Source organism: Aotus nancymaae, unplaced genomic scaffold (genome assembly GCF_030222135.1).
Source record: "Aotus nancymaae isolate 86718 unplaced genomic scaffold, 86718_ANA_hifiasm-v0.15.2.pri h1tg000002l, whole genome shotgun sequence".
Classification (NCBI taxonomy): Eukaryota; Metazoa; Chordata; class Mammalia; order Primates; family Aotidae; genus Aotus; species Aotus nancymaae.
Window position 1 is genome coordinate 32918267 of NW_026988413.1, and position 23249 is coordinate 32941515.

Genomic DNA, 23249 nt, shown 5'->3' on the forward strand with positions numbered 1-23249 from the left:
TTTTTGATATATTTTTGGAAAGGCTGATATTGGTTGTTCCTTTATATGTATAGTGCTTCTTTCAGAAGCTCTTGTAAAGCAGGCCTGGTGGTGGTGAAGTCTCTAAGTACTTGTTTGTTCGCAAAAGATTTAATTTTTCCTTCGCTCATAAAGCTTAGTTTGGCTGGATAGGAAATTCTGGGTTGAAAGTTCTTTTCTTTAAGGATGTTAAATATTGGTCCCCACTTTTTTCTGGCTTGTAGGGTTTCTGCTGAGAGATCTGCTGTAAGTCTGATAGGTTTCCCTTTATGGGTAACCTGACCTTTCTCTCTGACTGCCCTTAGTATTTTCTCCTTCATTTCAACCCTAATAAATCTGGTAATTATGTGCCTTCGGGTTGGTCTTCTTGAAGAATATCTTTGTGGTGTTCTCTATATTACCTGGAGTTGAATATTACCCTGCCTTGCCAGGTTGGGAAAATTTTCCTGAATGATATCCTGAAGAGTATTTTCCAACTTGGATTCATTCTCTTCGTCACATTCAGGTACACCTATCAAACGTAAATTAGGTCTTTTCACATAGTCCCATATTTCCTGGAGACTTTGCTCATTCCTTTTCATCCTTTTTTCTGCATTCTTGTCTTCTCGTTTCATTTCACTGAGCTGGTCCTCGACTTCTGATATCCTTCCTTCTGCTTGATCAATTCGACTGTTTAAACTTGTGCTTGCTTCGCGAAGTTCTCGTGTTGTTTTTCAGCTCCATCAATTCACTTATATTCTTCTCTAAATTGTCCATTCTCGTTAACATTTCGTCAAACCTTTTTTCAAGGTTCTTAGTTTCTTTGCATTGGGTTAGAACAAGTTCTTTTAATTCACAGAAGTTTCTTACCACCCACGTTTTGAAACCTGCTTCTGTTATTGGAACACACGTGTAATCTATTAAGCCTTGTTCCGTTACTGATGAGGAATTGCAATCCCCTGTAGAGGGAGAGGCATTCTGATTTTGAGTATTCTCTACCTTTTTATGCTGGTTTCTTCCCTTCATTATATATTTGTCCATCTGTCGTCTTTATAATTACCAACTTTCTAACTGGGTCTCTGACATCCAACTTGTTGATTCCCTGCGCCGAAATCTGAGCAATCCACTGAGCCGGCCAAAACAGCGGTGTTAAGATTGATGGTGCTTTTCTGCCCGGGAATCTCCGGACTCTGCACCAAGAACTGGCGTGCTAAGGCACCAGCAAAACCGCCACGCCGGCCACAAGAGTCGCCCTGGCGACCCGTGGAGCTCCTCCACTGGGAATCTCCTGGTCCGTGAGCAACTAATATTCGTCTGAAAGTGTGGCGTCCTCTCGTTCTTTGCGCTTTCACTGGGAGGTACGTGCCCGAGCTGCTAATCATCAGCCATCTTGGATCTCTCTCCTAATTTACTTTTTTTGTGTTTATTCCTAATTTTACATACTTAGGACAAGGTGGAATAGATGAGCATTGGAGATATCTGAATTATGAATAGGCTAATAGAAATCTAAATGAGATGCCCTTTTTTGACGGCAGGGAACAAAAAAGAACAAAATAGGAAATCTATCTGTTCAGTTTTTTTAAATAAGATCTTTTAGTTAGCATGTAAGTAATTATGTTAAAAGTTTATAAAGGGAAAAAACTAAAAAAAAAAAAAAAAAAAGAAAAAACACAAAAGAAAGAAAAAAGTTTATAAACGTAAAATAATTTCGTAAGGACACAGATGAGCCTTAAAATTATGTTTTTTTAAAATTGAGATATATTTTTATAGTTAGCAGTTACCTTCTTTTGTAGTTGAATAATTTGGATCCAGAATTGAAGAATCTTTTCGATATGTGCGGAATCTCAGAGGCACAACTTAAAGACAGAGAAACATCAAAAGTTATATATGACTTTATTGAAAAAACAGGAGGCGTTGAAGCAGTTAAAAATGAACTACGAAGGCAAGGTAACTTCTATTCAGCATTCTGTTTGGTTTTGTTTTAATCTTTTGAGGTCGGTTTCATGGAAAACAGGTACGTTCATACATGTGAACCCTTCCTTGAGCAGAATGTTTAAGTTTATGAAAAACTGATTTGGCCCATCATACTATGTCTTAACATTATTTTATCATAACTAAAAAAATTTGTAAGGTTTTGTTTATTAAGTATTTATAAAAATCCATACAAAATCTTCCAGCTTTTCTATTTTAAAGTAAAAACTTATAGTTGCCTAAAGGTTTTACTTAAGGAATACTGTAAACCACCAGATTTTATTGTAATTCAGAAGTAGTAATTTAAATATAATTACTTTCTAATTAGTAATATAAACCTTTTCAGAATATAAATAATATAAATCTATTAATTTTGCAATACAAATTCTTTTTCTTGGATAAAGTATAAAATTTTTTTGTGTACCTGAGAGCACAATTTACAACCTTTTAAGATTTGATATTTCTTTTAAAGCACCTTGTATTTTAGTTTTGTCTTAATAATTATCACAGTAAAATGCAGATAAAATACTCTAAATTTTCCAATGTAACAGTCATCTTTTTCCTACCTTATTCATTTAGGACTGCTTTCTTTTCTTCTTCCTAGTTTTTGCATACTCACAATATTGTAGTTGAGTAAAAGCTCCAGTTAAAACATTCTTCTAAAAAACTTAACTGTCATTTTAAATTAGGCATTTGGTTTACTTGTGTCTTTTTCACTGCCAATGTTCATTTTATCTTTGATTCATTGATTGACGCATATATTTTGTAAACATTATTATGCCAGTACTGATCTCAGGATATTTAGATGTAAAGATAAGGTTTCAGCCATCAAAAATCTTAAGAGTCTCGTATGGAAACCAGTATGTAAATGAGCATAAGATCATAATTGGTATTGTGGAAACACAATGCTAGTTCCACTGAAACTAGTATGATGCTAATTTACTTTGCAAAAAATCTATTTCCAAATTCTGTAGTGTTTTTTTTTTTTTTGAGACACAGTCTTGCTCTGTCATCTAGGCTGGAGTACAGTTGTGCCGTCTTGACTCATTGTAACCACCACCTCCTGGATTCAGGTGATTCTCATGCTTCAGCCACCCAAGTAACTGGTATTATAGGCACATGCACTACCACACGCCCCACTAATTATTATATTTTTAATAGAAACAGAGTTTTGCCCTGTTTGCCAGGCTGGTCTCAAACTCTTGATCTCAAGTGATCCTCCTGCTTTGGCCTCCCAAAGTGCTGGGATTACAGCCATGAGCCACCACACTCAGCCAAGTTTGTTTTCCTATTCTATCTTAACATTTCCACTTATGTAGGCTAAGAATGCTAATATCATTACTACTAGAATAATAGTAATTTTTGTTAATAACTTTAATTTTGCAGTATATAGAAATTCTCAGTTAATTTGTTAATTATCTGTTCATGTCTCTTGAATAAGCAATTGAGCATTTCAACCAAGCAACCAGCCTCCCATAGTGCCATTACTAGAATTGCAGACTATTTTAAGGCATTATACTATAAAAGTACAAATGTAAATTAGATGACAAAGGCTTACATTTTGAAAGAAAAGCGTTATATTTGGGCTTTAGCTCAGATTAATGTGAATGAATGCTATTAAGTTATGCTACACTATGTAATTCTAAATGCGAATTGATTTTATTAAAAAAAACTAAGTGTACTTGATTCTTTTTAAAGAGGGTGGTATTCATTTATTTTTATTAAAATGTAAAATAATGCTGATTAACAAAATGTTTGATTTCATTGGTATATTTTCATTATTAGTTTGTAAAGTAGAAAGTGTTTATTCTCCTTCAGAACTGATACTGATTCCTAAAAAGTAAACTGTTCAGTTTTAGCTCATATTTTTTTTAAGAAACAATAAGAAAGTGATCTTTAGGCTGACAATTCTCAAATAAAATTGTGAGATCATCTGTGCTCGGGTATCTTTGTAAAATAAAATGTGAAGATGAGGCCCTTTTATGATATTACTTGGTTTTTATACATGTTAAAATGAATTGCTTTTCAGTGTGATATTTAAGAGAAGAAAAATGCGTGTCTTCTTTTTTTCTGTTTGCATTTCAGCACCACCACCTCCACCACCATCAAGGGGAGGGCCACCGCCTCCCCCTCCACCTCCACACAACTCAGGTCCTCCTCCTCCTCCTGCCAGGGGAAGAGGCGCTCCTCCCCCACCGCCTTCAAGAGCTCCCACAGCTGCACCTCCACCACCGCCTCCTTCCAGGCCAAATGTAGCAGTCCCTCCACCACCGCCAAATAGGATGTACCCTCCTCCACCTCCAGCCCTTCCCTCCTCAGCACCTTCAGGGCCTCCACCACCACCTCCATCTGTGTTGGGGGTAGGGCCAGTGGCACCACCCCCACCACCTCCACCTCCACCTCCACCTGGGCCACCGCCCCTCGCTGGCCTTGGCCTGTCTTCTGACGGGGACCATCAGGTTCCAACTACTGCAGGAAACAAAGCAGCTCTTTTAGATCAAATTAGAGAGGGTGCTCAGCTAAAAAAAGTGGAGCAGAACAGTCGGCCAGTGTCCTGCTCTGGACGAGATGCACTGTTAGACCAGATACGACAGGGTATCCAACTAAAGTCTGTAAGTAACCTTTTTTTTTTTTTCATTTTAGATCATCTATGATAATGGAATTTTAAAGTAGTTTATTGAAAGGCATTTTTGAAAAGTTTATACTTTATTTTTCTCTTGCTAATTTACTCTTAACACTGGAAATTTGAAAATATTTTTACATGCAATGACATGCATAAATTTTTAGTTCAGCTTTGATACATCTCTATAACCATGTAACCCATATCTCTAAATCCAAATGTATGGCATTTCTGTCACCCCAGAAGGTTTTCTCATGCCTCTTCCCAGTTAATTTTTCCATAAACAATCACTGATCTAAATATAGATTAATTTTGCCTATTCTGGAACTTCATATGAATGGAATTTTATAGTATGTTTGCAATTCATTGTTCTAGACTTTACTTTCTAATAAAAGGTACTTTAAAGAAAAATCCTTATTAAGCTCTGAGAATTAAAAATAGCCCGACTTGAAACGAATTGCGATCACTTTAGGAAATCTAAACCAGTGATCATGTTCTGAAGTTTTCATGTTTTAACGTTTAGATTAGTAGAGAATTAGACTCACAAAAATTGAAAGAGTTTTAATAGAATTTCTGACAGTGATGGCAAATAAATTTAGGATTATCTAATTTGGATGAGATAACCATTTAATCTTACAGGTCATTTAATCTTCTAGAGTTCAGCAAACATTTTTCTGTAAAGGATCAGGTGGTAAAAATTTAGGCTTATATATGCAATATGGCCTTTTGTCATGACCACTCTGCTGTTTTACCACAGAAGCATCACAGCCAGTACATAAATGAATGGACATGCTTGTGTTCTATGAAACTGTATTTGGATACTGAAATTTGAATTTTATATAACTTTCACATATAAAAAGTACTCTTTTTATTTTCTTTGAACCATTTTAAAATGTAAATTCAAGCTTAGTTTTTAGATTGTTTAAAAAAAAAAAAAGTCGAAGAACAGGCTGGATTTGTCCCATGGGCTCTAGTTTGCTGACTCCTACCCATCCTATAGCCTAACCTGTCTACATTTACATACTTACTTTGGAGTCTTTTATAACATGTTCTCTAGGACTTCAGGCAGGTCGTGGACGATAGATTTTTCTGTGAGGTAAACGGAGATGACAGAGGACGTTTTAATAGAAAATTATTTTCTGGTGTAGGGATTAAAGTAACTTTCTAGATCTCAGAAGCTTTGTCTAAAAGGAGAGTGATAGATAGGAAACACGCTAATTGAATGAAAACATGTAAACATTAGCATAGATTTAAGAAGACTCTGATCTTTAAAATATATTTAGATCTTTTCTTTGCATGTATTCAGGATGACAGTTAATTCTATAAAGTTTAATCGTTTCTGTTCTCTTTCCCCATTTAGATCAGACTAAAGGTCTCTCAGAAGCAGTTGACGAACTTTAAGGAGTAGTTAGTGGGGAGAATTAATGTCAAAATGACCACAGCCAGCTGGGTGTGGTGGCTCATACCTATAATCCCAGCACTTTGGGAGGCTGAGGCGGGCCTATCATGAGGTCAGGAGATCAAGACCATCCTGGCTAACATGGCGAAACCCCGTCCCTACTAAAAATACAAAAAATTAGCCAGGCATGGTGGCATATGCCTGTAGCCCCAGCTACTCGGGAGGCTGAGGCAGGAGAATCGCTTGAACCCAGGAGGTGGAGGTTGCAGTGAGGCAAGATCATGCCACTGCACTCCAGCCTGGGTGGCGGAGCGAGACTCAGTCTCAAAAAAAAAAAAAAAAGACCACAGCCCAGCTTTTACCTTGAAATCTGTGCTAGTTCCTGTGTCACTCTCATTCCTATGTCTCCCACTTTTTGTTTTCCCTTTTCTGTTTCCTTTTTACAACCAACTTTCGTTTCTTTCGCTCATTTAGCTATAATAAGGTGATTTTAAATTTTTAATGAATAAAGTTGTGTCCTCATTTATTTTGAAAAGTTAAAGTTAAATTTTCTATTTACTTTCTCCATAACTTTCTCCAATCCCAATGCTTGCTTTCTTTCCCCCCAAAAAACCTGTTAATATCTTTTAGAAAGAAAAATATTTTCTATTCCTACGTATTGGATAGGGGGCCATTTTTATCCTAAATAATCACTTTCCTTTTGATTGCATTTAGTGCAACCATAGAGTGCATAATCAGTGAACTATTGGCATGTTATACATGTAATCTGAATTCACAATTTTTTTTTATAAAGACCATTTTGTGGTTGAAATTCCTATGGCTATATTTCCTTTAAGTAAGTCATCAATTTATTCTGTGATGAATATGGTTAACATAAAACGTAGATTACAGAACTAGTAAGAAGTATTAAGTACTCACATATGTTTTAAATTCCCTGATTTCAGACTTCAAATAGTACCTTGTTAAAGTAAGTACTTTAAAAAATATGTTGGATGAGAGTGTGCTCACCTCTGCTATGTGCTCTCTGTTTTACATTATCCCATTGCTTAAAGGTAGTCTAAATGTCCCTACTGCTGTTGTACTTCAAGAGCTTTGTGCAGAAATACAAAGCTCTGAAACTGTTATATTTTTCATTTGTGGTACTTCTGTACGAGAAGTAGTTAATACATAGTCTTTAAAGCCAAAATACTAAGCGTTGAAACTGTATCTTAGGGGGAGCCACTTTGAATTTTTTTAAAAAAGTGTTTAGTCTAGAAAGAACAAGGAGTATTAGAGGAAGAGTTGTACAGATCAAAATGAAAAGTTGAATTGTCTTTGAGAAATGATTAAGAATTTCAAATATATATAAAAATTTTTAAATATATATAAAAACATATAAAACATAGGTAGTCATTTAGTTACAGCTATGCTGTTTCATCTGTAATTACAATTCTTTTTTCTTGAATGCACTTTGGCACAGCTAAGTTAGGGACTGTTAGTTGCCTAGTGAGGCAGATATATTTTGAAAGCTGCTCAATTCATCTCCTAAAAAGAAATTATATACTATGAGAAAAGAGCTTCATTTTGAAGGTATAAATATAACATAAAGGTGTAAAGCTGATTTTTTGTAGGCAAACATAAGTTTCCACGATTGTTTTTCAATATCTCTAGTGTTCTTTCCACATGATAACTCTGGAGTCTGAATAAATCTTACCCTCTCTTTATAAAATGAGTTCCCTTGATAATAGCTTTAAAGTTGATCATCTAAGTCTTTATGTGCTGTAATAAACAGAGGTAACCCAGCAAGTATTATTCAGAAAAGGGTTTGTTATCTAAATATAAACATAGATTTGGAAATGCATTGTTGGCTTATACATTAAGATGGAAAGGAAATATTTTTGAATAATATCTTTAAGGCAGCAGTTTGTTTCTTGTTAATTTAATTAATCTTGTCCTGGGCTTGCTAGTTTGATATATTTTTTGTCTTTTACAATAAAAAGTGATTCTAAGAAAGTAAGACTTTCTGGAGACAAAGATTCTTTGCCAAAGATTTATTACTGAGTTTTGCTAACTTTATTTTCCAAGGTGTCTGATGGCCAAGAATCTACACCACCAACACCTGCACCCACTTCAGGAATTGTGGGTGCATTAATGGAAGTGATGCAGAAAAGGAGCAAAGCCATTCATTCTTCAGGTAGAGAGAGAGAGTGAGAGTCTGCGTGCATGTGTATTTAATAAATTTGAATGTTTGAAGTTCAATTTTTTTTTTAATTTTATGTCTGTCTTTGCTAGCTTTCTGCTAATTGAGTAACTACTGATGTGGGTTCTAGGGTGTATCTTAAAAGTTGTTGCCTCCTTGACTAGTCTGTCTGAAACTTGACAGATGCAACACCACCACAGCCGTAGCCATAAATTGGAAGAACAGCTTTGGGAAAATTGACAGTTTTGTTTCCTGTATCAGGAAATGCTCAAAGACTTCCTTCCAAACAACTGCTAAACAGAACTTGAGATTTTTAGATTTCATTCCTGTGATATACTATGACATAAAAAATTCAGGCGCTTTACCTCATCTGTGAGGATTAAAGCTAAGAATTTATAATTTTCACTGTTTCTAGAGTTTGCTAAAGAATACTAACTTTTCTTAAACCTTTCTTTATCATTTTCTAAAAGGTTATTTGAATAAACCAGTGCCTATTTTGAGGTTATTATTAAACATACACATACCATCATAAATGAATATTGCTTTAAAGAAAGAACAAGGATATGGGTTTTGCTGATTGGAGTGTTCGAGGTTTGCTAAATAGCTTTTCCAACATGATGTGCTAGAGTCAGATCTTATTAGATTTATTTAATCTCTGTGAGCCTCAGTTTCTCATTTGTTAACATTGAGAGAATTCACAAAGCACATGATAGATGTGAGAATTAAATAGTATGTCACTAATCAGCAGATTGCCTAGCACATAGTAGGTGCTCACTAAATGTTATCTTCCTTTTCTTTGTTTCTCTGTAAGGATGTGTATGTCTTTAGATCCTTGAGCAATGTTTGTTTTCCTTAAATAGGCATATTTGTTCCTATCCTGCGTTACAGAAATGGAGATAAATATTTACTGTGGAATAATAATAAATTTTAACAAAACAACAGAAATCTCTGCCTTCATGGACATGCATTAGGTCTAATGAGAGAGAAAGAGACAAGCAATAAGCAAAGCAAACTAGAAAAACATACAGTATGTTAAGTGGTGACATGAACTAAGGACAGAAGTCTAATAGAAAAGGGAAATAAGGAGTTACAGACTGTTGAGAGGGAAGTTCATTTTGAAATGGGACGATAAAGCCTAACTGAGGTGACATTTGAGGAAAGACTAGAAGTTCAGGAAATGAACCATGTAGAAAACTGGGGAAAGTGTATCCAATGGAAAGAACAGCAAATATAAAGTCTGTGAGGTTGAGAAATAATGAGATCAGGAAGCTTGCAAGGGAAGGAGGGAAAGAGTAGTAAGGAATGAAATACAAGTAGTAGTAAGGCTTCGGAGACCCCTGACAGTAGCTTTTATTCTGAATGTGATGGGAAGCCTTTGGAGGGTTTTTAGCAGAGTTGTAGTAATGATCCAAGCAAGAAATGATGGAGGCTTTAACCAGGTTTATAGCACCAAGAAGAAGTGGTTAAATACTAGTTATATTTTGAATGTGGAGATCACTGGGTTTGCTGGTGGTTTGAAAGTGAAGGTAGAAGTAAAGGGAAGAGTACAAGATGACTCCAAGGTTTTTGACTTGAACAACTGGGAAAGGGAGACTTAGGAAGAAAAAATTTGAAAGGGAAAATTAGGAGTTTGATTTTACTTATTAAATTTGAGATATCTATTAATTCAAATATAGATATGGAATAGCATTTGGTTGTGAGTCTGGAAGTCGTAAGAGAGGTCTGAATTGCTAAATTGCATGTTAATAGGATATACATAGACATGGTATTTAAAGTTTTGCTTGTGTCTATGGTATAGTGTTCTTTAGTAAACTCTAGAAACAGTGAAAATTACCTAAATTCTTAGCCCTAATCCTCACAGATGAGGCAAAACGCCTGAATTTTTTATGTCACAGGAATGTCACAGGAATGACATCTAAAAATCTCAAGCTTAGTTTAAAGGTTGCTTGGTAGGAAGAGATAAAGGTCTTCATTCTTTCCAGATAAGAGAATGTAAGCCTTCTGTGAAATACATGATTCTGAAAAAGAATTTATTCTATGCTGGTATCTGTGAGTTCTGTTAAACATTTCCCTACAATTAAGTTTTTTTTAAATAATATATAATAGTCATGCTATTATGACAATATAGGATTGTTTTTACTTATTTTCAGACTTGTTAGCTATTAGCTTTTAACTATTTATTATTTCTGCGGTAGTATCTCATGATGGAATTATTAGCTACTTCCTCCTTTTCACCATAGATACTGATAAATTTCTGTCTTTTGTCACTCTGTAAATACCAGCATAGTTGGGTGTCTTTGATGCTTTTTATTCAGGTAAATTTTGGAAAGCATGTCTAGCAAAAGCTGGTAGCAAATTATTTCCCTTGCTAGAAAAGTAAACACAGAAGTTAGCATGAAGTCAGTTGAACTCCTTTCCAAATAAATTCTGTAACAATTTAGAGCTGACCATCAGACATAAATAAATAATAAATAATTATTGTTATAAAAGTAACAACTTGGGCCAGGCATGGTGCCTCACACCTGTAATCCCAACACTTTGGGAGGCCTAGGCAGGTGGATCACCTGAGGTCAGGAGTTCGAGACCAACCTGGCCAACATACTGAACCCCATCTCTACTAAAAATACAGAAATTAGCTAGACATGGGGGTCGGCGCCTGTAATCCCAGCTGCTCGGGATGCTGAGGCTGGAGAATGACATGAACTCGGGAGGTGGAGGTTGCAGTGATCCAAGATTGCGCCATTGCACTCCAGCCTAGGCAACAAGAGTCAAACTCCATCTCAAAAAATAAAAAGTAAAAATAAGTTACAACTTTGCTTGGGGCCAAGAGAAGATAAAGTTGCTCCTCTTTGGCTTCTGTTAATTTGCAAGTTTTAATACTAGAGCTCAAGTACTTTTTCAGATACTAAGGCAATCAATTTTATATGGAGAAAAATAGAAGAAAAAGTTTGTTCTGTGTTCTGTACATGTAACCCACACATATGTCACATAGTCTTACTGGCTGTTTATCATTATCAAGTGCAGTTACTCAGCTGCTGTCTCACTTTATATACTTGGTCTTCATGGGTCCTATGAGGTATATATATTTAAGAGGTTAAATATGGAAAGTCTGTATAACATAGAAGTATGTGTATAAAATCTAATGACATCTAAATATTCCTTCAACAAATATTTATTGAAGAGCTGATTAGTAGCACTGTTTTTGGTGTTGAGGATACCGTGAAAAATAAGATAGGCAGGATCCCTGCTGTCATGGAGCTTAATAAAGTACAGTAATTTTAGATATTAGTAAGTGATAGGAGGAAATAAAATGGGATAGGCAGTTACTGATTGTGGGGAAGGGCTATGCTTTATGTATGATGGTAAGGAAAGGCCTCTCTGAGGAAGTAGTTTTTGAGTGGGTCCTAAATGATGAAAAGATTCAGTTTAACGGAAGAAATAGCTACTGCAGAAGCTCTAAAGCCAGAAAAAGCTTGGTAAGTTTAAGGGACAGAAAGGAGGCCATCTTAATAGAGATAGTGACTTGAAGGGAGAGTGCGTTATGAGAAAAGCTTGGGGGAGGGGGAGAAACAATAACTGGGCAAATCATGTAGGGTCTTTTAGAGGTAGAGAACATCAGATTTCATTAGATAGCAGTGGTAGGTAGCCACAGGAGGACTTAAAGAAGGGTAGCAACATGATGTTTTTAAACTTGGAATTTAAATAATATCGGAATTTAAATAATATCACTCCATTTGCTGTGAGGCAAATAGACTCTAGAGTTGCAGTAATCCAAGCAGGATGTGATGGTGGTATGGAGAGTAGTAGTGAAAAAGTGAAAGAGAGCAGGCTTGATAATTGGATGGTGAAGAAGGAGGAAGTAATAATAATTTCTAGGTTTTTGGCCTGATTATGTGACAGGATGGTGATGCCATTTATTGAGATGGAGCAGACCAGGATGGAGCAGGAAAAGAAGATTGGGGAAGGAGGTAAAAGTTAGAAGTTTTGAGTTTGAGAATCTACATGAAGAGTACAAGAAGGCAGTTGAATTTGTGACAGAAAGGTCAACCCAGATGTGATTTTATACATTAACACAGGTTGAAATTTGTAACATAGATTTCAACCTGTGAACCCTGTTCAACAAGAACCCTCGTCTTCTGAGTCCTGTTTTAATCTTTAGTTTACTATAGTACTCTATAGACATATTTCTTTAGCTTCACTTTAAACTATTTTAGTAACTAGATTCTTCTGGGAGTCAGATTATCTATGTTTCAGGAGTTAAATAATTGGAGAAATCCCCCAAGAATTATGTAATGTCGTTTTATTTATGCATATATTTTAATTGTGTGTCTCAATTTTCTTCTAGATGAAGATGAAGATGAAGATGATGAAGAAGATTTTGAGGATGATGATGAGTGGGAAGACTGATCTATATTATATATATATATATTTTTAAGGTGAAATACTAAACACTACTTTCTTTCTGTGGATTCTGTAAAATTATCATGTAAATGTTCTACCAATTTGCTGTATATTTTTGTTGCCTTTTTTGCTTTTTTTTTAATTAATCTGTGCAATACCTCATTTAATCTGTAAAGGTTTGTCATAATCCTCTACGAAGCTACTCCCTGTTATTGTGTGCAAGTTTACACCAGGATGCTCACTTGATTTGTGAATATTTTTCATTCCATCAACAAGGGAGTTTAAATACTATATGTGAGACTGACAAAAACCTTAATGTAATTTACTTATAATGCCAGAAGGAAAACACTATTTTCATACCCTACTTTTTCTGTACCTAAATTTTCTTAAAAAAAAAATCTAGTATAGCACTACATTCTTTTTTAAGTGATGCAAACTTTAGTTTCTTTAGCCCCTTTATTTTGAATACAACACTACATTTGAATGTTGAAGCTGATACATTGCACAGTTCTCTAGACATCACTATACTGATGCAGTTTCTCAAATTTTAGCAATATGCTCTACATAAAATCACTACAGAGATACTAGTGGGGAAGATGAGTAAGTAATACACCTCTTACAGCAATACTGCCTGTTATTGGGATAGCAGTGGTATTTGCAGGCTGGAATCATAAGAAGCCCTTACATACTTGTTATTGACTGAGGTTATTTTGATGCTGTAGCAAATGTGGCAGGCTCTTTTTGGCAAAAGTTTTGAAAATTTTTTTGGTGTTATTCTGAAACAAAATTAAGTTGAAGTTTGGGGGATTTAGGGAGTACTTTTCATTCTACATGAACTGAAGTCATATTATGGTTACTCCAATATTTGGTTAAAAAAGCTATACAAATCAGAATAGTACTAAAATAGTGTGGAATTTCAGCATTTTTATTTTGCACTTTGTGTGGATTGAGGTATTCAAAAATACCAACTGTAAAAATCTAATCTAGTTGGCAAAGATATGCACTGAAACACAGGACCTCACATGCATTTATTTTGATAACTTTTGACGATTTTTGTCAAATAGCACATGAAGGGTTACATTTTTCTTAAAAGATTAGTGATCCCAGTGTCAAATTTCTTGGAACACCTAACTGAGTGATAGATTCTTTTTAAAGATAAAACTTGACAACCTGCACATTTGTTATGTATACTAAATGATGTGTTAAAATTAGGGTTTCTTTGCCTCTCTGCGATACACTAATCTGCCTAAAGGTGGTTGTTTCATATTTATAATGCTAATTATCATACCTACCTACTTTAAATTTTAGGTAGAAAATTATCTGATTTAAATACAGACACATATTTTTCTCACATTGAGTCATATGCATAATGTAGTTCCAAATGTATTTCATTACTATAGTCGCAATATCCAACTAAAAATTATGCTATCTAGAATTGTACCGACCAAAATCTAGTATTGGCAGATCTTGACAGGCTGGACCTGCAAGATGTGGCTTGAATTTTAACCATTTATTACATAATCTATAGTGATCATGCATCTAGTTATCATAAGAAATAATTTAAAAGGTTTTGTTTGCTGAAAGCAGTAAGTGGTGCAGTAAAATAGTTAAGTTATTCAAAGAATGTTATCTTTCTTGCAAGAGTAATTTAAGCACATGGGAAAGATTCTAGACTTTTTGTTTCTTGCAACAACAGTGCCCTCTGCTGCTAGAAACCTTTTTCTACTTACTATCATTTTTATTGTGGCTTGATCTCAGTGAATCTGGTGCAGATGAGGCTGAACAACTACTAACCAACAAAATCAGGAATTTGTACAAAAGTTAAATGGGACATTATAATTATTTTAAGTAATGTTAATTAATTGTTTTTTCTTTTTGACAATATAAAAACATTTTAAATTTCCTAGAAAAGTCTTCAAGGTAATACCAATTTAAAATCTCTCTTAACTTTTGGCCAAGGAATTCTAGATTTTCGAGCTAACTTTGGTAAAATAAATATTTATCAGGAACTTGTCTCAACAGGGAGTATCCATTCTTTGAAGTCGAAGCACAATTTTAAACATGTAAGATGGATATATAATTTGCCAAAGGTAATTGAATTTATTCTTTTTTTCTTAAAGAAAAAAAAAGACTTTGGTTGTTGTTGCACAAAGTCTAAGTTACTATTGGTTGAAACACAGCAGCTGTGGAGTTCAGTCCAGGCATGAAGACTAAATCTGCTTTACCAAGTAAGGTGTAAGGTTGCATGTTTCAGTCCTCTACCATCTTGCACTGTGAGCAGCACTATACCTGTGCGTTGTCTGAAAGCCTCCATATATTCTCCAGCTATATGGTTGTCTGGTAGCCTTTGCCTTTAACAAATTAGCATGAGGCTTTTTATATCTAAATGCTACGTGATAGACAATTTCAGCTAGCCACATATTGTATGTATGAGATTCATAAAGACTTTCAATCATTTCATTTTCAAACAACTGAAATTTTGTTTAGTATGTGAATTTTTTTTTTTTTTGAAATGTATAGTGAATAGGATGTTGCACTGGTGGCAATTCATCATGGAGCATAATAAAATTAATTTGACCCAATAGTTTAAAATAGTGTGTTTTATTTGTTTATTGTTAAGAGAGTAACTTTATAGCAAAGGGTACACAGCAGTCAATGATAATGGTTGATGTTTTCAGCAGACTGCATGCCCTGAGAGTTAGAGTGTGCCATTAAATAAACATGGTGAGCGGAAGAATGTTACACCCTGTTCTGTTGGGAAACATGACAGCTGCTCAGCAGCTCCCCTAGAAGCCACTGCTATGGTTAACAGAGCATTCACATTGCAAGGTCAAACTGTTTGGAACTCTTCCACATACCAAAAATGTTGAAGTTTTCTAAAGAATAATAATACTGGAGTTTACTGGTAGTTTCAATAAATGCCAAATATACCAGTTTGTATGGGACATAAGTAGCTTTTAATAAGTGGTATCAAAGAGGGTGCTCATTTTAAACAGGAAACTGTTTTTGATAAATAGAATTTTCTGTTTCACTGACCCTAGCACAAGTGGGTGTCTGAAGATTAAACGGAGTTGGGGAATTCAGAGTGTAGGATGCTACAAAATTCCTTTTAAGAGCCTTGGTCAAATGTAACAACCATTTCAAGAATAATACATTCTATTAAAAAGTTGTTTCTGTTGTACAATTGTGAATGCTTAAGAATGTATTAAACTTTTAAAAGAATTTTTTTAAAGAGAAGTGAAATGTGCCTAAGAATTGTTTCTGTCACATTTTTATCTAATCAACAGAGGGGATTCTTGAGATAACTCTGTTTTAGGAATGGAGTTCCTAAAGGACAAGTATGGAGAGAAGGCTTATTTATAGTACAGTGGAAAATCCTGTATGGAAAAGTTGTGAAATTTTACCTTCTACATTTATTGACATTGTCATATCTCACCTCCAAAACACAGCATTCTTTAAAATCTCTTGGTCATTTATTTGTGGATTAAAAAAAAACTTTGCTTTCTAGGGAAGCCTCTGGGAAGGGTATAATACACCATTATGAATATGCTAGGGAGCATGCTTTGCAGCTACTGCCTTTACTTCTGTATGTGATATGTAACATCCTCCATTGCCATGAGGAGCCTATTGAAAAATTTGTTTCCAGATGTGTCTGCCATAGGTTTTTCTAAAAAAGAAAAAAAGCATCACAGATTGTGTTAACTGTTGATAAGAGTATTTACTGTTACATAAGTCCAGTGTAACGCTAAATTGGCCATGCACACCATTATCAAAATTGGCAAATCAAGATGTGAATAGCACGTAATTATTTTGAGTAAAGCATAACAGATTGTAGTTTACAGGTGGTTTTCAGTTTAATCAGATATTTGTGTATTGGGGCATTTCTAGTAAATTTGAAGTAGTCCCTGAATAACAACCACGAAAAAAAAATCTACCTTAGGATTTTTAAAAAAATGTTTCTATTTAAGAGAAAGCTGAATTTCAGCAGTATCAGATTGCATTATTGAACTTGAACAAAACACTATTGAATTGGTTGGCATTTCATGACCTAAATTTTGTCTTGTCTTAGTGATTGCTAGATGTGTGTAGATTTTCATCAAGGCCTAATTCTAAGGATTTTTAAAGCATCAGTATCACCATATTTAAATGATTATGAACTAAATGTGTGGCAGACATTAAGATGCGACAGTGGAGTAGGATAGGTCCCCACCCACATCTACATTGTTTAAATATAAAATACTTATTTCATAAATGAAAGATGTTTGGAGACCATTGAGTGATAAGAGAACAGAAGCACATGGATGTCACCAAGCCTATTTTCTCATTTCCAGGCGAGGGTAGTCATTCATGTTCACAGGGCTTGTGGGGTCTGCCCAAAGTTAATTAGAACTAATAGTAGAAGCCAGATCTGACTAGTTCAGCTGCTCTTTTTCATGTACCTTAATCCTATTGTATTCCTTTCTTTTTCTTAAATTAAGGATAAACTGCAGATTTAGTTTGTTTCTGAAAGGTGTATGGCTGCAAATGTCACCCTTTTCTCACCTATCATCTGGGTGTTGGAAGAAGCCCCTAACATTCTGTGTCCATCTCTAGCCAGAAAAGCTGGCTTGCTTTGAGGAGCCAGCCTCTGACTCTGATGCATGTGACTGTATTTTGTCTCAACGGTGGCAGTCACCCTACATTGCCCAAGCATTTGGTCATCACAGGGCACTTCTGTCATCTAGTACAGAGTTGAAATGAGGTTGAGCTTTTCATTCTACATTGAATTATTTTTGTTAGTTTCTTAGAGATGTAAATAGGCATTGTTTTTACTTAGACATAAGTATTTTATAAGTCTTTACAATCAACTTGTCTTGACAGAATATTAGTTTGAGAATATATTAATCTTTCTGAGTAATTTTTTGATCAACAGCTGCACTGTCAATTTAAAGACCGGGAGTTCTTCCAAGGACCGCAAGGACAAACAATACTTCAAATCCAGCTTCCTGGCTTTATTATTGATGAGAAAGGGGGAGATCCTAACTGGGTTCCATGTACTTCAACCTTACTGGAAAAGAGGCAGGAAAATAAAATGTGGATCTTGTATTTGTGATGTTGAAAGAAACAAATGAAAAGGCATTATCATGTCCATTTAACTATGGGAAAACAAAGGTGTTCATGTCTCAATTCTATAGTTGTCTTAAGGGCAAGTATAATTTAGCTCCTTAAATCAGCATCTGACCTAAAAAGAAACAACTTTTTTTTTTAAGCTAGGTTGGGAATCTAAGGAGGCAGAGAACAGAAAGGAGAGTTTGTGTTTATAAGCATATTTTGATGATCAGGAGAAAGCTCAGCAAGTAGAATTAAGAAATACATTTGAATCTCCATTTTTAGGAATGAAAACTAGTTCTACAGGAAGAAACTCATTTGTTTTTTGTTTGTTTATTGAGCAAGGATGTGAATGCATAAGGACCAAACTTTTTCTTAATTGTATTAGCTAAAGCTCAAAACTACACTCGACCATTCAAGTGTAAGGGATTTTTCTTTTCTTTTTTTTTTTTTTTTTAGTTTTCTGAACTTAGCTGTAGATAGAAGCATAGCCCTAGTATTTCAATCACTTCCTTTCCAAGCCACCAGTAAACGGACCTTATGATTCTATTTAAGTGGCTTTGCTTTGGCCATGGTTGATATCTGGGTGCTGTAGAACATGCTTATAATGGACTTGCTGCCCAGAGATGTTTAGGAAGTTCAAGTAGATTCTGAGCCCGATAGTTGCTTAGATCTGCACCAGTGCCCAAAAGTTCTGTAGCCAACATGCTGCACTAACTTGACATGATTTAGGCCAGTTAGACTGTGCAAAGAGAGAGAGTCTCTGCATTCTACCAGAGCCCAAATTTAGCACCCGATTTGCTTTAGCACTTTTATCACTTTGTTTTCCTAAACTCAAAGCAGCAGAAAAACTGATTTGTTATGGGAATCACTCTTATTTTTCATGTGTTTTTGTTTCCAAGCTGTCTAAATCATACCAAGATATTAGACCAGCTTAGGAAAAACAAATAGATTGTCCATTTGAGTTCAGTTTTGATTCTGTAAAGACTTTTCAAAGCCAACTTCACTAACTGTTATCACTACTATTAAATGGTATTTGGTAGGTTGTTGGAAAAGATAGTTGCCCTTTCCACTGCATAGCAGGTTAACACTTCAGTGTAGCCTCATCTTTGAATCTTGGTGTTGCTTTGTGATACTAGGATTGCGGTAATTATCCCACATAAGAACTGTTTGACATAATAAACCTTGGGGTCTTTCAGCTTGTGAAAAACTATCGCTGTATCTTCACATTGGTAAGATTTTCCACAAAATTGAGGCTAAAGATAGGCATTGAAAAACTGTAAAGGAATTTTTTTTGAAGGCTTTCCCCAGAAAGCTGTTAAATATACGTGTTTCTTAAATATTAATGGGAAACGGTGACTGAAGCAAGAAAGAAACATAAGGAAATGTTCTCCTATATAATCTTGAGTCATCAGAAATTTCCAGAAGTATGATTTATTTTCAAAGTCAATGGATAAATGAACTTGAATGCAAGTTTTATTCTAATGTCCTATACTAAAGCAAACTCTTTTAAATGATTATTACTATAAGTTTGAAATAGACCCCAGAATAAAACATATCTCTCATTCTATATAGTAATACATCTCTAAGATCATGTGACTACATAATGCTAAGTCCCATGAGAAATCAGGCTTTTTTCTTTTTTTCTTGTGTCACTTTCTTAGAAAGTTTTTATAGTTTATTAAGTTCCCTTGACACAGTAGGATTTGGGATAGAAGTTGTGCACACAACCAATTATGAAAGAGTGGCAAAAAGGCATGCATTGGTGGAGAAGTAAAGAACAGCTGGAAAAGCTTGACACGCTGTTGGAGAGATACAGTGATGAGTGTACCAACAGCTGAGGCCACTTCCAAATGTGCAAAAACACAAGGTCTGCGTTAGCAGGTCACTGGAGAGGCCAGTCTTGGAGCTACTTGATGTCATTTCGAAATTGTCTTAGTATGCATGGGCAAGAACAGTTATGTATATTGATGTATATAAAATATTTATAGAACCACCATGACTTGTGGAGATTTAAAACAACTTGCTAAGTACAAAGAGAAGGAATTAGTGCATAAATTATTCTGTGGCTTAGTCCATTTAGGTAGAGAAATAGCTTTTTATCTATAGGTCATGATTCTTGGGAGGTTTATGTGACTGTACTCAGCATCTAATCTAATGAGAAAATGTTAGTAAAACAAAAGGGTAAAGAGGAGATTTATATTTGTAATTGTTACCCACAAGACTAATAATGGGTTCAGTGGTGTAAACAGGCTAGTTGGAAGATTTGGTGACTACAGGCTGTTTTATGCAGGATGGTTCATATCAAATTGCTGCATAATTTATTTCTAAATATGAGAGTTTTAAGTCACTCATGTAAGAAATATTTGCATATCCTTTAATCTTTTTATCAAAGCTAAATCATCTATTATAATTGAGAAAAGGGACCATTAACCATGGAATTTTGGACATGCAGAAGTCTCTGTGTCTAACATGCTACTGAGAGAAATGTAGGTACAGGTGGCATTTTAGATGAATATCTGTTTATTCTGGGACAACTGGCCTGCCTGACTAAATATGCACTTTGGCAATGGGATTAGTCAACTTGCTAGAGCTGTTCTGGCTCTATTCTGGAGAAACATAAATAGTGCTTTATAAAATTCAAAATGTAGAAAACTTTTTTTCTCAAGTGTTTGGTTTCAAGACCTAAATTTCTAATGGCATTTTTTTCCCCTGCAGCATCTCAAAAGATAGAAACTGCACGATGTTGAACAGAAAACTAGAAGAAACAACAGGTTTGAGAGAATTATGGCATTGCTTCTCAGTCTTCAGTTACTGTCTCTCTTCAAAGCATTGCTTTACTTTTTCTCTAAATATTATGGGAATAACCTTCATTCTGCTTATCCAATGCAGTTTTGTTTTATAGTTCCTGCCATTCCCTCCTACTTCCATCCCTTGTTACAACAATGAGTACTAATTTTCAGGTGCAGGTATTAAGAGGGCAATGTAGAGGAGAGGGGATATAAAATGCACAAAGAAGGATTTGTTTTTTTGTGTGTGTGGGTTCTATAACTTGTAAGCGAATAGATATTGGAGGATGGGGAGCACAGTGAAAGTTTCATGGACTTCTTATTAGTAATAACAAGAACACCTTCAAATATTTGTCCTGCTTTGCAGTAGCAATATGTGTGTGTATCAGTCCATAGTGATGTTTTTCTAATAACACTTTCCGGAGGGCACAGTTGAGCCACTTAGTTTGCATTTCCCAGTGTAGACTGCTCTCTGACTTCCTCAGGGTGGCATCTTCTCGCCCTGTCTCCTTTCTACAGAGGTGGTTGTATGGGCTCTCACCTAGTTTCAAACCAGACTACTTTTTTATGACAATGATGAAGCCATTTAGAGGGGCTTCCAAAAGTCTCATGGCTGTTGTTCACTCCACTCCCAGACCTTTTGTCACCAAAATATTTTTTCTTTGAGGAAAATCATGTTGAAAAGAATTCTTATAATACTAGTATTTATTGGAGTGCTTATTAAGTGTTGCACACTACATGAAATGGTTTATATGAGCAAGATATCCCAATATTTCAGCCAAGGCAAATGAAACTTAGATTAAATAATTTGCACACAGTTAAGTAACTAGTAAATGGCAGAGATGGGCTTCAAAATCAAGTCTGTGTTAATACAAAGCCTTCACCACTATAGTATCCTGCCTACCAGTTAGCATTAAGACACCGGAGATGATCTGGATGCAATAATAAAATGGTTACTCCAGTATCTACTTTAAATGTGGAAGGCTTGGGATTTTTCTGCTTATGCAGAAAAATATGAAATCACGCTCTGATTTTTTAAAAAAATGCAACAGAAAGGAAAATACATTATAATCGTGCAACTAAACTAGCAGCCACTAAGGTAAGTTTCGAGATTAGGATGGCCCCAGATTTTTGGAGTACATGAATAGAATTTTAAAAATATTTTCTCTGGTTTGCTCATCCCTTATTCCCATTCCCTACTTCATCACCAATGAAGTATTTTTTCCACTTGAAAGATTAGGTAACTGGTATGTTTGAGTAATCCCACATGCTTAATAAATGATTACATAAGAATTTATTTGGCATTACCTCAGAGTTTTCTCTGTGAATTTAGAGTAATCTCTGCCAATGTGTCTTCTTAAGTATTTCCTATTTATTTCATACTTATGAGTGAACCCAATGGTGGGTTTTAAGGAGGTCAGGAACAACTTGGATTTGTTGCTTTAAAAAAAAATTTGTATTTCTTTGAAAACAGCTTTTATTAGTGACAGCTTCTGGGGCAAAAAGAATTTTAATCCATCCTAGCAAGTTCTAACAGGTCAAGAGTCCTATTAAATTTTCTATGAGTGTCTCTGCAGAGAGTCACCAGAAATTCTTGGCAGCATTAGAGAAAAAGTTGGTGTTACCTTACTTGTCTTGAATATGATATTTTCAGCTATCCACTGGTTTCCTGCATAGTCACCACAACTCCCAATTGGTAACATGTTGAAAAAGCAAGAACTGCAGAAGATTGCAGTGTAACTTCTAGAGACATTCACAAATAGGTATCAGTCAATATATTTTCCCTCTGACTCTTCCCCTTAAATGTAATTTAAGAAAAAAAAAAGCTGTATTTTTCGAATTTTACCTCAGTGTAAAGCATCCCTTTGAGCTGCTATTTGTTGGATAATTTGTTCACAGGAATGTATTGGCTTTTAATCTGGGTGCTGCTGTCAGCCCACCCCAGCTTGACAGGGAATTATTTCACGATAAATTCAGGAAGGACAACTTGCAAACTGTAACTCGAGAGTGGCTTTAGATAATTTGTTTTCGTGTTTATGTAACAGTGATTAATGGATCTTCTGAGATTCTATTTAGGGAGAAGGAGAAATTTAGCAATTAGTCTAAAGACTACAGTATTGTGATGTGAGAAGATTGATATACGTTTCAATAACATGCCTAATTTTAAAAACATTCTAAGTATATGGTTCTAAAAAAAAACTGTGTTGCTAACAAACTGTTTAACTTGTTTTAAAGGCTATACAGCTAGTCACACAGTGTTTCATTCTGAAACAAGTGATTAGTCATCTGAAAATTCATGCAGCATTTTCAGTATGCAGATATATCAAAATGAAATTCTCAGCTTTAGATTGCAAATTTGTCTAATGAACTCAAGAGTTAAGGTTTTAAAGATAATAATTTCACCTCAGGATAGGTTGTTGAGAGAACCAAACTTCATTTTCCAGTTGTCAACCTCGGCTTTCCCAAACACTCTCTCAACTGAAGCCCGCACAGCGATTCCTGACTACACAGCCTGACCTCTGCCCAGATCACACATAGAAAAGGGGTTGAGTCTCTGAGGGAAGAGGGTCAACACGAGTGAATGCAGATTATTCTTAGAACCTTGCCCTAAAATGTGCCAATGTTAGAGTAAGATGGTAGAGTAAAATGCCTACATTGGCTGCTCCTTAGTGACATGCTCCTTGGAGCCCCTTAGCCTCCATGCGTAGATCCTGCCGGGTCCTAGATCTTGAGGCCAGTATTGCCTCTAGAACCTCCTTTCTCAACCACAATCCTTTTTGATCAATGTAAAAATTTTACATTCAA

At 35.3% G+C, this 23249-nt stretch overlaps 1 protein-coding gene across 2 annotated transcripts in view; it reads left to right on the top strand.

Annotated features, from left to right (window-relative positions):
• The window catches only part of WASL (WASP like actin nucleation promoting factor), a 65476-nt gene extending 50325 nt beyond the window's left edge, over nucleotides 1–15151 (top strand). The window contains exons 8-12 of one of the 2 annotated variants that reach the window (XM_012474016.2): nucleotides 1791–1944; nucleotides 4054–4580; nucleotides 8052–8160; nucleotides 12512–12602; nucleotides 14688–15151. In XM_012474016.2, coding sequence (XP_012329439.2) covers nucleotides 1791–1944; nucleotides 4054–4580; nucleotides 8052–8160; nucleotides 12512–12573 — 852 coding nt within the window. In that variant the 3' untranslated portion in view covers nucleotides 12574–12602; nucleotides 14688–15151. Of the gene's footprint in view, nucleotides 1–1790; nucleotides 1945–4053; nucleotides 4581–8051; nucleotides 8161–12511 lie in introns of both variants that reach the window. The other variant, XM_012474015.2, reaches the window with a different exon arrangement.
• Nucleotides 15152–23249: the final 8098 nt, after the last annotated feature.